Source organism: Ornithodoros turicata, chromosome 2 (genome assembly GCF_037126465.1).
Source record: "Ornithodoros turicata isolate Travis chromosome 2, ASM3712646v1, whole genome shotgun sequence".
Taxonomy (NCBI): domain Eukaryota; kingdom Metazoa; phylum Arthropoda; class Arachnida; order Ixodida; family Argasidae; genus Ornithodoros; species Ornithodoros turicata.
The window spans coordinates 141,967,930-141,980,759 of record NC_088202.1 but is presented as its reverse complement, the minus strand read 5'-3'; the positions used below and the strand labels follow the sequence as shown (position 1 = coordinate 141,980,759).

At 42.3% G+C, this 12,830-nt stretch overlaps 1 protein-coding gene across 2 annotated transcripts in view; it reads right to left on the bottom strand.

Annotated features, from left to right (window-relative positions):
- Positions 1-4,504: 4,504 nt before the first annotated feature.
- LOC135386252 (glutamyl aminopeptidase-like) overlaps positions 4,505-12,830 on the bottom strand; it is a 48,223-nt gene continuing 39,897 nt past the window's right edge. For both annotated transcript variants that reach the window (XM_064616060.1, XM_064616061.1), the window contains exons 13-16: positions 12,171-12,338; positions 9,437-9,577; positions 7,878-7,959; positions 4,505-6,004 (exon numbers count right to left, since the gene is read on the bottom strand). In XM_064616060.1, coding sequence (XP_064472130.1) covers positions 5,852-6,004; positions 7,878-7,959; positions 9,437-9,577; positions 12,171-12,338 — 544 coding nt within the window. In that variant the 3' untranslated portion in view covers positions 4,505-5,851. The remainder of the gene's footprint in view (positions 6,005-7,877; positions 7,960-9,436; positions 9,578-12,170; positions 12,339-12,830) is intronic.

Sequence of the window (12,830 nt, the reverse complement as noted above, 5' to 3'; positions counted from 1 at the left end):
CTGCCTGGAACCTCGCGGTGACGCTATAAGGAGAACGCTCGCTGATTGGCCTAGAGAAATGTTGTCCGCTACTCCGCTGTCGTCTGCTACTCAGCTGTTCGGGGTTCTGATAAAGCATTTCTCCTTGCTCGGTAATGCTTCGGCCGCTCCTTCTATCCCCAATTCTCCGGGAGAACTGGCAAAACAGGTTTACGGCGGCAAAGGGACAAGGCGCTGACCCCAACTGACCGGCGAACCAGAACGAGTTCTCCTTATACCGTCATCGGTGACGTGGCATCATACCTCCTCATCCTCGTTACAGCTGGAGTCGCGAGTTAAGGGTGAACGCGCGGAGCTATGTTTATGCGAGTTTTTTTCTGGGAAACAAATTGCACACATCAAAACCTTTCGCGCTATTCGGTATAATGACACACACACTTTCATCAGATGTGTTAATCTGAATTTTTTTTCTTTTTTGAATGGCCCTCTGTACTCCTTTAAAGGGCACCCCGTGACCTTGCTATTGCTATTGTGGGCGCTGTTGACCATGTAAAATTTGCTGCCTGCCATTTACCACTTTGGTACTGGTGGCCCACATGTTGGTATGTTGGCAAAAAAAATCGATTGTAGCATGGGTGGCCACAAAATTCTTAAAATGAAGCACCGGGCCCCTTTCATGTGGACCAATGCCTTCTTGTCGCTGGTGCCAACGTCTGAATGATAACAAAAACATTTTAGACTTCAGCAGGACTGCAGCTACGGTGACCGGAAAATTCTCAAGAAGCAACACCGGACCCCTTTAATATGGACCAATGCCCTTGTAATCGCTGGCGCCAAAGTCATAATGATAACCGAAATGTTCTAAACTTCAAAAAGATCGCACCAGCTGCACCACCCTCCTGTCACCCCCCCCCCCCCCCGACCCTGCCTGCACGTGCAGTACAATTCGTGCATGATGCAATGAATTATACCAGCGGGGCGGCATACTACGAGGGAGTAAAGGATTTCGAATACTAGTGTACCGTGCTGGTCCTTAACCTCAAACGAAATGCGTAAAACAGATTCCTGCGATGCCGTTGCCAAGTGATTTATTCGGTTCAGAACAAATGCCCCTTCTTGTCTTCCCACAAGTAAACTAGTAGATACTCCATGACGCACTTGCACCTGGCAAATGGGCAACACTTTTCCTTGGCTTAATCACTCTTCTTCTCGCGTGTGTGTCAACCGAATAAGAAGCCGATATGTAGTAGGACACACAGAAACGAACTTGACGCTCACAACATGGGCCCAAAGGGAGCATGAAGAGATCCTCAAAACCTCCTGCAAGCACCTTTAATGCATTCCTGGGAGCCAGTGCACTCATCATGTGGAGTAAGAACATAAACACTGGTTAGAATAAGAAGCTAATTCACTAAAATCAACAACCAAAGAAACAACTGCTGTCGGCGTGACATAAAAACTACACCTCATTGGTGGACTGACTTGGAATGATCGCGTCAGGTCGCTTGTAGGGGGCGCTTTGGGCGGACATTCGTCGCTATTTGCGTGCGTGAACCAATTAAGAGCCATTATTCTAACCACAGAGATTCTCTTCATGGTCCCTTTGCACAGCAAACTCCTTCGGTGTAAAAGTTATAAAAGCTACAAATTGCACTAACAAACATAACTCACTCACTTGGTATCTTGAATACGAAAAGGAAATGGCACAACAACTGGGCAACATGTGCAATAAAACACAAGAGGTGCTTGTCAGTGCACGTTAACAATACATATAATTCCCTTCCTCAAGGGCAATACAGTTCTACTGAGTTGTTGTTTCTCCAACCTGCAGTTCAGCTGCCATCATGTTTTTGCGAGCAATGTACATTCAGATAACATAGATTAGTCACGAAACTTAACTTCGCTATAATCGTCAATAATGATCTAGTCATTAATAATTTCAGCTACTATCCAGACATTACTGATAATTGATGGACCTGATTGAATACATTAGCACTGTTCTAGCTTTACATATGCATCTCAACCATACTATAATTATTACTGTGCACGTAACAGATAAATAAAGTGTGCATCTCAAGCAAGAGTGTATTCTTCTGCTTAATATTGCGAAGTATAAACACGTAGTGCCGTATTTACAATATATGTTAGTACTGTAAACTCTAGTTATAATGATATGCTGTTGCTGAATTATCGCTTCATTCAAAGCTTCATGATGTCCCGGTCGAAATGAATGCGTTTCGGAGCCAATTATTTGAAGTGTACTGCCACCGTCTCCGCTTAGTGCGAAGAGCGTATTGGCTACTTTACGCCAATCAATGAGCCGAATAATTCGGTAATCAATTCAGATTTGGCGGGGAAGTGGGGCATATGCCTCTCATTTTCGACAAATCAAGGTATCATCCTGGATTGATTCCGAGCGTATTGGACGGTGAACTTCCTGTTTTAGAGAGTATGGCAAACTCAGCTTACGTCTTTCTTCGTTTCTATCCTGTTGTTTTTATAACTCAAAAAAATGAAACGGAAGCCAATGATCTCAGCCCAATGTTTCTTCTCTTGATGGAATGCTTGTTTTGGGCGTTTCAGCACACTTCCGAGACTACTGTCACCGTTTTTGAGGCACTTCCACTTTTATCGAATTCCCACTTATGACGAATTCCTACTTATGACAAATTACTTTCCCGTCCTCTTGACTTGGCTACAACGAGAGTGTACTGTACCTATTTTTATCATCAGATAGATAAGAGAGTACAGCTCTGTAGTAAATACAGCATGGTTTTAGCTGCAGCTTTCTCATTTGGCTATGCTCAGTTGTACATCGTAGATTATCCAATTTATTCATATCGAATTTCAAGTACAGAACTGAAATTGATGTGAAGTTAAGCATATATCTGCTAGTAGCAGAAAGGGTATATGACAAAATACTGATGGGATAAAATCAGATCCTCTGAGACACCCGTGTTACTACAAAAGCGTCGAGTCAACGACACATCCCATATGTTCATGCTAGCGAGTACACACTGTGTTGAAGATTGCTATGCCTCTGAATCTGCCAACTTCTCCAAATTAAACACGTTTGTACATTAAAGTGTCATAAACCCCGGAACTAGTGAGCTTTGGAAGTAATCGTTGAAAGCGAAAAAATCCTTAGACATACACACGCGAATAAAGCACACCGGTGAGCGCTAGATTTGTGCTTTTTTCGCCCACTACACTGTGTGTGTCTGTCTGTCTTTTTAGTACTTTTAAAGGATGGATTTCGTCAGTAAACAGCATGCTCAAAAGAAGGGTTTCATGAGCTTTTGTTGCATTCACAACGCCAGTCGAAAGTTAAACAACAACAACAACAATAAAAAAAGAAAAACATTTGCTGTACACTACTAATACGCGATATATATTCACATCTACATCATTATCAAACAAAGTCGAGAACATACTGAAGGGCTCCTAGGCCCGTATTTCCCTTCTACTATTCCATAATCCGTTGAAAGCTCCTGTGATGTCCATAACGTAGACTGGCGTTTAACCCCACCTGGAGAAGCCGAAGAGCTTACCATATTTACCCGTGTATTTAACGCTGCATGACTCGAGCAGCATTATCGGCCCGTATTGCACGTCGGAATGCCACCGCAATGCGAGCAACCCCGATGCCAGGCCCGAGTATACTTTGAGACAAGTGTTCCAGTACATATTTCCTCGCGTAATGAATGCACTCACGCTATGACGCTCAGGTTTTTGGGTCAAACGGTGTGCTAGCTGTGTGAATATGGTACCTGAAAAGATTGAATTCTCAAACCTGCAGAAGAACTATCCAAGTCACGGTCTCCTTTGGTTGCAAGAGTAGTCTGTGACAGCCTGCTGCCATTTCAGCTGAAGGTACGTATCTGAAAGCGTGCCCCGGAGGGCAGTGACATGCGTGAAATGGCGTTGACGAGGCACTATGAGACGAGGAGCCTCACCCCCTTGCCCGTGTGAGCCTCACCTCTGCTTTCCTCCCCTCCTGGTTTGTATGGTATATGCACACTTCACAGCATTCACCAATCCGCCCAAATGGCAGTTTTGAACATGTGCACACTTTGCTGAGCATATTCAACTCTGATATACAAACGTATATTCTTATGCAACTGAGACATAATTTCAGATTTCCTATTCTTTTCTTTTTGTCATAGGGTCTCCAGGCTAATTTTTCAAGCAGCAAAGCATACAAAACATGCCTGTGGGCAATTCATACGAATTAGATAACAAAGTTGCAACAAAGCAATGATCAACTAAACTGCAAGTAAACCAAACAAATGCATATTCTTATGCAACTGAGACATAATTTCAGATTTCCTATTCTTTTCTTTTTGTTATAGGGACTCCAGGCTAAGTTTTTAAGCAGCAAAGCATGCCAAAACATGCCTGTGGGCCATTCATTCGAATTAGATAACAAAGTTGCAATAAAGCAATGATCAACTAAACTGCAAGTAAACCAAAAATTCTATTAGCTATTCGTTAGTAGCCTCATTTAAGCCCTGAAGTACATGGGTATATGCCTGTACTCTTTAACGCAATCAAATTAAGCAAAAATCCTAATTCACCAAAGTTGCATCGGGGGAAGAGTACCACATATGGTATTGGCACATCGCGGGTGTGCACCGCACATGATTGGATGTTTATGTAATGACATGTAGTACCCTGCAACTGACTCCTTTCTATTGGACGAAAGATATGGTGCCAACAAGCAAGATTCCTCTCAGCGAATGACTGTCTTACGCCCTATTAGACATGACAGGGGGCTGTTTCTTGATGAGAACACTGGCTGTGTCAGCTTGAGATTCAATAAACCATGAATACAGACAGTAGCAGAGATTCATAAAAATAATAAAACTCCTGACACATGGTATATAAAAATAAACAGCATGCTACAACCATAACAAAGTTTTGCTTGCATCACCAACAAACTTTATATCTTCTCAGTATTCACTGAGTAAGGGTGCTGCCAAACGCTCTCATTCAACATAAAAGCCGTGAGATTCATTAAGCCACTTTAAGGCTTTTGTCAGCGCATTCACTGACTGCGCAATTATGCTTGTCGTACGATCTTGAACATGCTTTTGCTGAGATTATAAAACACAGAATCATAACAGAAAGCTTCGCTTGCATCACCAATAAACTTAATATCTTCTCAGTATTCACTGAGTAAGGGTGCTGCCAAACGCTCTCATTCAACATAAAAGCCATGAGATTCATTAAGCCACTTTAAGGCTTTTGTCAGCACATTCACTGACTGCGCAATTATGCTTGTCGTACGATCTTCAACGTGCTTTTGCTGAGATTATAAAACGTCTCCCACGAATGCCGGTGCAACTTTCTAGAGAACACTGGGAAAAGCTGCGCTGCACGGAAAACAGTACGTGTGAGAAAGAGAAAAGGACCCCGTTGACATGACATGTAAAGAAAAATCATGCCATATGGGAAACTGTACCATCAAGATAGCACTGCAAAACACAACAGCTGAGGAAAGTGAAGCTTTTGCACCTCTTTGCCTCTACCACCTCTTGCACAACCAGAACTGCACACACACACAAGTAATATAGCAGCGAAGTCAATAAAAAGTGACACAAAAAGAGATATGTTGCAACGGGAAGGGGATCTTGCGATTGGTGCAGCAAAATGTGAGACGCTGGTAAAAGAAAAAAAAAAATGTATGCGATGTATCGCAGGAAAGAAAACGTCCTGTAAAATCATAAAATCGGAGGTCCGTTAAAAAGATTGGGCCCCGAAACGTCTTACCCGGATCCCTGTGGTTCAGGGAGAACTAGTGGCAGCAACTTCGAAAAAAAGTTTTTAAAAAGTTGACCAGACAACCGTGAGTATGGCGAGCCCAGTGGGGTTAGCGCACTTGCAACGGCTGTTGCTCGAGCCAGAGCTGCATGTGCTTCTCGATATTTTTCTTCCAGAAGATGTTAGCACGGACACGTTCCAACGCCTGCTCCAACGCGATCTTTCCAGCCTTGAGGTCGACCTTTGCGAAGAAACCTTTCACCTGAAAGATGTATGTGTGGAATATGTAAATACAGTCGGATTTTTCGGACCCCGATTTTTCGGAGGTGCTCGATTATTCGGACTCGCGCTTGCGGAACAGCCGCGGGTCCCATAGAGTTGATGTATAAGAACGTCCAAAATTTCGGACGCCGTGCAGCTCCGTCGCTCGATATTTCGGACTCTGTTTGCCCAACCCGCGAATTTCTCTCTCGGGGTGACGGAAAATATTGGTATCATCCCAAATTCGTATTGAAAGAAATCAACCAACTAAAATATTGAGGCAAAAAAATAGGCAGTGATGATTGTTCATTTTCCATTCCTCTGAGTAGACGAGGTCTGTCATAGCGCTTTTGCGTCTTCTTTTTTGGCCAACGGCCCAGCACGCGCTGTCCGCCCGCGAGTCGCGCTACAGCGCTGTAAAGCGAGCTTCACCTAAAACACGCACGCGTTAGGTGAAGCCGACTTGCAGACTTGATGACGGCGGTGTTTCTCACAGTGTACGTTGACGAAATGTCGCTTCGGGAAATAGAAGCTGATGTTATCACGTAGAGCTGGAAGCGCGTTAGGAAAGCATCGACAAATTTTTCCAGCTTACGAGGGCTTAGTAAAGTTTATTTTGAAGCGAAATTCGTTTTTTCGGACTGCTCGACTATTCGGACTTTTGCGCGATCCCCGCCGAGTCCGAAAAATCGGACGGCGACTGTACTCAGTAAAAACCTCCTCCCATAAAATAAAAACAAGGGTGCTGAAGTGTAAGTTCTGCCACCAATATACGGGGACCAGAGAATGGTAAGCGCTGCGCATTCAGCACAGCTGCTCGGCATCTCGTCTTCATTTGAAATACAAAAAGCACTTGTTTAAAATTATTTACTCAATATATAGCCCAGTTGTACCTTATTTTCTAGCTTCTGAAATAAAATAGGAGTATCTTTTTTTATTCCCCCAGACTTTCAAAAAGAACATAAAATCCTTAAACGCAGGAGTCTATTTTGACGGCATCAACCAACCAGCCTAAAGCACCATGATAAGGGAACAGTGAAAGACCTCTCAATATTTTTTTTTTTTTTTTCATTCCTGGCTGTGGCACGTTGCATGAGACACATGAAGCAGGCACAAGGAACACATCTTGCACAAAAACAATTATCATGCCTGACTTGCGGCACGTGAAAGAGCTCTTTGGTCCAGATACGTGCTAGAAACCCCTGAACTCCTCAGAAAAATGAAAGAAGGAAGTCCGTGAAAAGGTTATGAAGTGATGAGTGACAAGAAGTCGTCAGAAGCTGACAGTGCCAGTGATGCGGAAAGAAACAGTACGTGATGTTTCACCGTCACTTTCATAATTAAAGAATTTTTTAAGTGTGTACATTGCGGTATGACACTGCCTGTAAGCCTAAATTGAATTGTCTTGGTTAGGAGTGGGAAGATGACACCTCGTATTACAGTCAAACTCCTTTATAGCGAACACCTTTTTAACGAAAATACCACTACAGCAAATTTTTTTGCAGTCCCGCTGGAGACCTATAGGTCCAATAATGAACATCCTTTTTAACGAAAATACCTTTACTGCAAATTTTTTTTGCTGTCCCCTGAGTTTCGTTGTAAAGGAGTTTGACTGTGTACGCAGGTCAAAACTGATTTTTTGGACAGGGGTAAAAAAATTGCACCTTGTATTATACGCGCGTTCGTATTATGTGCGAGAAAATGCGGTAATTAAGGGGGTTCTGAACATTCCTATATGTCATTTCACTGCTCCTTTGAACATACATTTATTTGCACGCACAAACAAGAAATAAACTAACATCCAATTTCCAATGGAAAGCAAGGAGGCAAGAATCATATTCGCTTATTGCGAACCACAAATGGTGACTACTCACCTCTTCGTAGTCGTACTCAGTCGTGAACCGAGACACTACGTCCGATATGATGCTGTCCAATGAGAATGTAGTCTCCTTGAATCTGCACAAAATTTAAACGAATGTGTAAAATACATGAGGCGAAGCGAAAACTCTCTTGTATTCACACACAAGTTTTCGCCTACAATAACCATTTTTATGAATGCTGTTTGACTGACTTAGAACTTTGTGTTTTGGGGTGAAACCCAGGAGATCTGTATTTGGATATCTGGATATCTGGATTTTCATCAACGTCACTTCAAGTAAAACCCGGAAAAATCTAAGAACCGAACTCACCGAAGCTCAAACTCAGCTACTGATAAAGGCAAGGGTAAAATACATGAGGCAAAGCGAAAACTCTCTTGTATTCACACACAAGCTTTTGCCTATAATAACCATCTTTATGAATGCTGTTTGACTGAATTAGAACTTTGTTTTTTGGGGTGAAACCCAGTAAATCTGTATTTGCCCGTGGATTTTCATCAACGTCACTTCAAGTAAAACCCGGAAAAATCTAAGGACCGAACTCACCGAAGCTCAAACTCAGCTACTGATAAAGGCGAGGGTAAAAAGTGAATACAGCACACTCGATGCTAACTACTACCTATGTGTTCGGGTTTTCCTTTTTCGGAAGAAAATCTGCTCTTCCACTTGATATGCCGGATTTTATTGCACCTCAAGACTTTACAGTTTTATAGCTTCTAAAACCCAACCTGATTATAATTGCACAGTTTGCAAAAAATATAAAACCCAAAAACACAAGGGTCTCGTTATACTTCAGGTTGACTATCACTGTAACATGTCTGGCAGAAACAGCTTGTCTGTCATTGGTCATGAACTATGACAAAGTAACAACTCTGAATCTTGATCCACATCTACGTAACGGATTGGATATGATACATTTTTCTAGCTAACTGGCCAAAATATGCATGGGAGGATCTATTTCGAAAATTGTATTCAACATGCTTCTGTGGTTATCATGCAAACATGGCTGAAGTGTGCACCATGTCCTCACTGAATGTCAGGAGCTTCAAAGAGTCTTGAAAAGGTGAATGAAAGTATGACAGTAGTCATGATGAACTATGGACTATGAATAGACCATGAAGTTTTAGGGTTAAACCCGATTTTTCCCCGAATTTGCACCCCGAATCGAGGTTCACCGTTTTTGGGGTTAAACCCGATTTCTACCCGCAAAACTGCACCTAAGCTAGGCACCTCACGGCAATGACATACTAATTTTTCACAAAATACACGGTTGATCTCAACGTCTGATACTCTGGATAGGCTGTACAACAAACATTTGTTCGACAATAGAGCCCGATTTATCCCCAAATTCAGTCTGATGGTAATTTTTCCGCCCGAATTTGCATGAATTTTCGACATCAAGTGACTGACCTGAATTTTACCCCCCCGAATTTGGAAAAAAATAAAACCCGAAAACTTCAGGGTCTAACTATGAATAGAACTATGATAATGACACCGTCACCATAACAAGACAAGCCTGTCCTTGTGGCTGCACATTTCACCCCTGAAGAACTTACAGGTTGTAGATGGTATCCCAGTGTTGTCGTAAGAACCTCCATGTTTCAAGGTGGCCAATAGGGTTTTCTGCAACCACACCAATCACCGTGTGCACATCTTGCGCTTTGATCTTTTCGGGATCTAGCGAGAACTGAAGGAACCTGCACGGTGACATTCCAAAACAGAATGTTGAGCGGAACGCAGTGAAATGAATTATGATTTGAAAACTGTATTTACTCGCATAATTTGCGCACTTTTTTTTACCAAAAAATGATGCAAAGGTCGGGGATACGCAAATTACGCGAGGCATATTAACAAGTCGACTTGAAAAACGTGTGCAGAAGCTGTTAAAAGATGTTACGTTTCTGTTAAAGATTGGGCCTTCAGGACGATAGTACAGTAGAATCTCGATGATACGAATCTCACGGGGTAGCGGAAAACATTCGTACCATCCGAGATTCGTATAAAAAGAATTACACCAAAATAAAAATTTAGGCAAGAAAATAGACAGTGACTGTTCATTTTCCATTACTGTCAGTGAAAGAGGTCGGTCGTAACGATTGTCTCTTCGTTTTTGGCCAATGCTGCCGAAATTTGCGAGATGATTCAAAAGGCCCAGCGCGCGGTTTCCACGCGGTTTCTAAAGCGGGCTTCTCCTTAAGCTCCCATGCGTTAGGTGAAGCCACCTTGCGGAATGCTGACGCGTAATGGTGCCAGAAGTTTTCCTGATATGTTCCCTGCACGTGCTGTGGTCGCTCTTATCCTGTTTAGGATGTCGTCTTCTGTGCCATCGAGGTGTAATGCTTGGGCATAAATGTATTTGTTGTGGAAAGTAACAGCTCTGAGGCTGAAAACACACGATGACGAACACAACACAGGAGGAACGAACGTGGAAAGGGTGAGTGCATGTCCGATGAGCTCAGTATGGGCCCCTTGATAAGTCGCTGGAAAGTATATGCCAGTGTAGCGTAGTGGTAAGCGCCCTCGACCAGTGAGTGGTTCGTTCCCGCTGGTGTCCGCTCTTTCGACGGCTGACATATTTCGTTTCTTCTTGTTAATTTTTATGATCTGTAAAGCATGCCTGTATTCCTTCTAGTGAACAACATTTGATGTTCCAGTTCACCCCACTTGCAGTGTCCAACATCAGACAAAAAGAATAATGGCCAAACTGGATGTTTCCTGTATGTTTTCCTGGTTGGCTCATGTCTCTTACCCTACCAGGGAGAAAAAGCATCTGCACAAGGCCCATGGCTCAGCTGTTGATACGTTCAGAGAAAAATTTGATGTACAGGGTGTTTCACGAACAATGAGCCACAGTTTAAAAATAGAATGGTTCAATCGCACACCAAGAAGACGGACTGCATAGTGTTACCAGTAGCGTGAGGATACTCAAACTAGTTTTTTTTAATTAATTAATTAATTAATTAGTAAACTTAATTAGTCAGTTGTTTATTTATAAGGATTAGAGCCAAAATATCAATGAGAAAGTCGTAGCAGGTGATACACCGACACGAAACATGTTGATTGCAACTTTGTACCTCTAACGCATCCTTTTTTCCCGGCTCCAAAGACTAACTCTCGGGTTTGCAAAAAACTGACGGGCCAGGAGTCAATGTCAAGTCAAAATGTCAATTAATTAATTGACTAATTAATTTCACTTATTAATTAATTAATTAGTTAACCCAACTATTTTGTTTTGTAATTAATTAATTAATTACAAAACAAAAAATAGTCTGAGTATCCTCACACCACTGGAAACACTATGGAGTCCATCTTTTTGGTGTGCAATGAACCATTCTATTTTTTAAACTTTGGCTCATTTTTCGTGAAACACCCTGTATACTGGAGTCTTGTTCTTGAAATCCACCTTGTTTACATCAGATACAATGCATACCTATTTCTGACGTAGCTATCCACTTTTGAAACATAATGTTGTTGTTAGAGATTGTTTTACTCTTTCTTCCATTTTACTGTTCCGATTTTTGATAAATGATGCAACTTCTACCTGAGTGAATAGCTTTTAAGTGTGGCACATGATTTAACAAAGTTCTGGTGCTAAATATCACTCTTAAGAAAGCTGACAAAGTACGGAACTTCTAAACGGTGAATTTCTAGACACTATTTAAATGCATGTAGTCGTTCAATTAAAAAATTAATGTAGATGTTTGCCTCATGAATGTCATTATTAATTTGATGTCTCCTGTTTCGGAACTATGGTTAATTCAAAAGTGCTGTGCTCTTTGTCTTGTGAATGACTTCAAATAAGGAACAGAGGGTGCATCAGGGCATTCATAATCACTTATACTAATGCCAGTGCAACTCCAAATGTTATGCTTACAGTGGTTTCAGCAGTTTACACGAACACATGCACTGTAGTTATGAACAGGCCCCTCCCACTTCATCTGCCAGCACTTTGCAAGTTGTGCCTCCCAGCCTCTTCCAAAATGCCTCTAACATACATAGGGCATTCTGTTTAGGGTCAAACCTGATAAAACCTACAATTTGCATCGTTGTCACTTTGGGAAAAACACGAAACAGTCAGAAAACCAGACTAGCCAAACGGGCAACCTCAGCAATTTATACAGGTACAGGAATTTATACCCTGTGTTGTCATCTTGTGTTTTTTAAGTGTCAGCACCCCTGGTATAGTGTATTGTGTTTAAGCATACATAGACAATTAAACTGTGGAGCACTAATGTTTACACAAAAACATGATTGAAGGCATACACATTGAAAATACTCGTTGCCACTCACTGATTCAGTTGCCACATGTCACGACTGGCTCCCAAAGCATGAAGAAGCAGAGCTTTCTCTGAGGGCACTTGGGATGACACGTACTTGCTCCAGCAAAAATTCCACTCCTTCCGGCCCCCACGGATTATTCCAGCACGGTAAACTATGTCCTTCAGATTAGCAGGGACCCTGCGGATGTAGGAGGGGGAAAAACGCAGGGTGCTCACGATTGTGGTGTTGTGACAATGAAAAGATATGGCTCATTAACGTTTATTGAACGCGAGAGGAAACGTGTTAGGTCTCCAGGGTCGTCGAAAGGCAGGCAGGCCTCCCCGGAGCTCATGCCTGCAAGGGTGTCGCATCCATTTCACGCATAGAGATAGGAGAGGGTGTCTACAGGTTTTCCCGGCGATTTTAATCCGAGTGCCAGCTAAATTAATCCATGCCCCATAAAGTTTGCATGGCATGTGGATTAATTTAGCTGGCACTCGGATTAAAATCGCCGGAAAAACCTGTAGTATTACTTCTTATAAGGCAGATTTTTGTTAAAGCTTCTGGAGCTCATGCCTGCAAGGGTGTCACATCCATTTCACACATAGAGATAGGACAGGGTGTCTACAGGTTTTCCCGGCGATTTTAATCCAAGTGCCAGCTAAATTAATCCATGCCCCATAAAGTTTG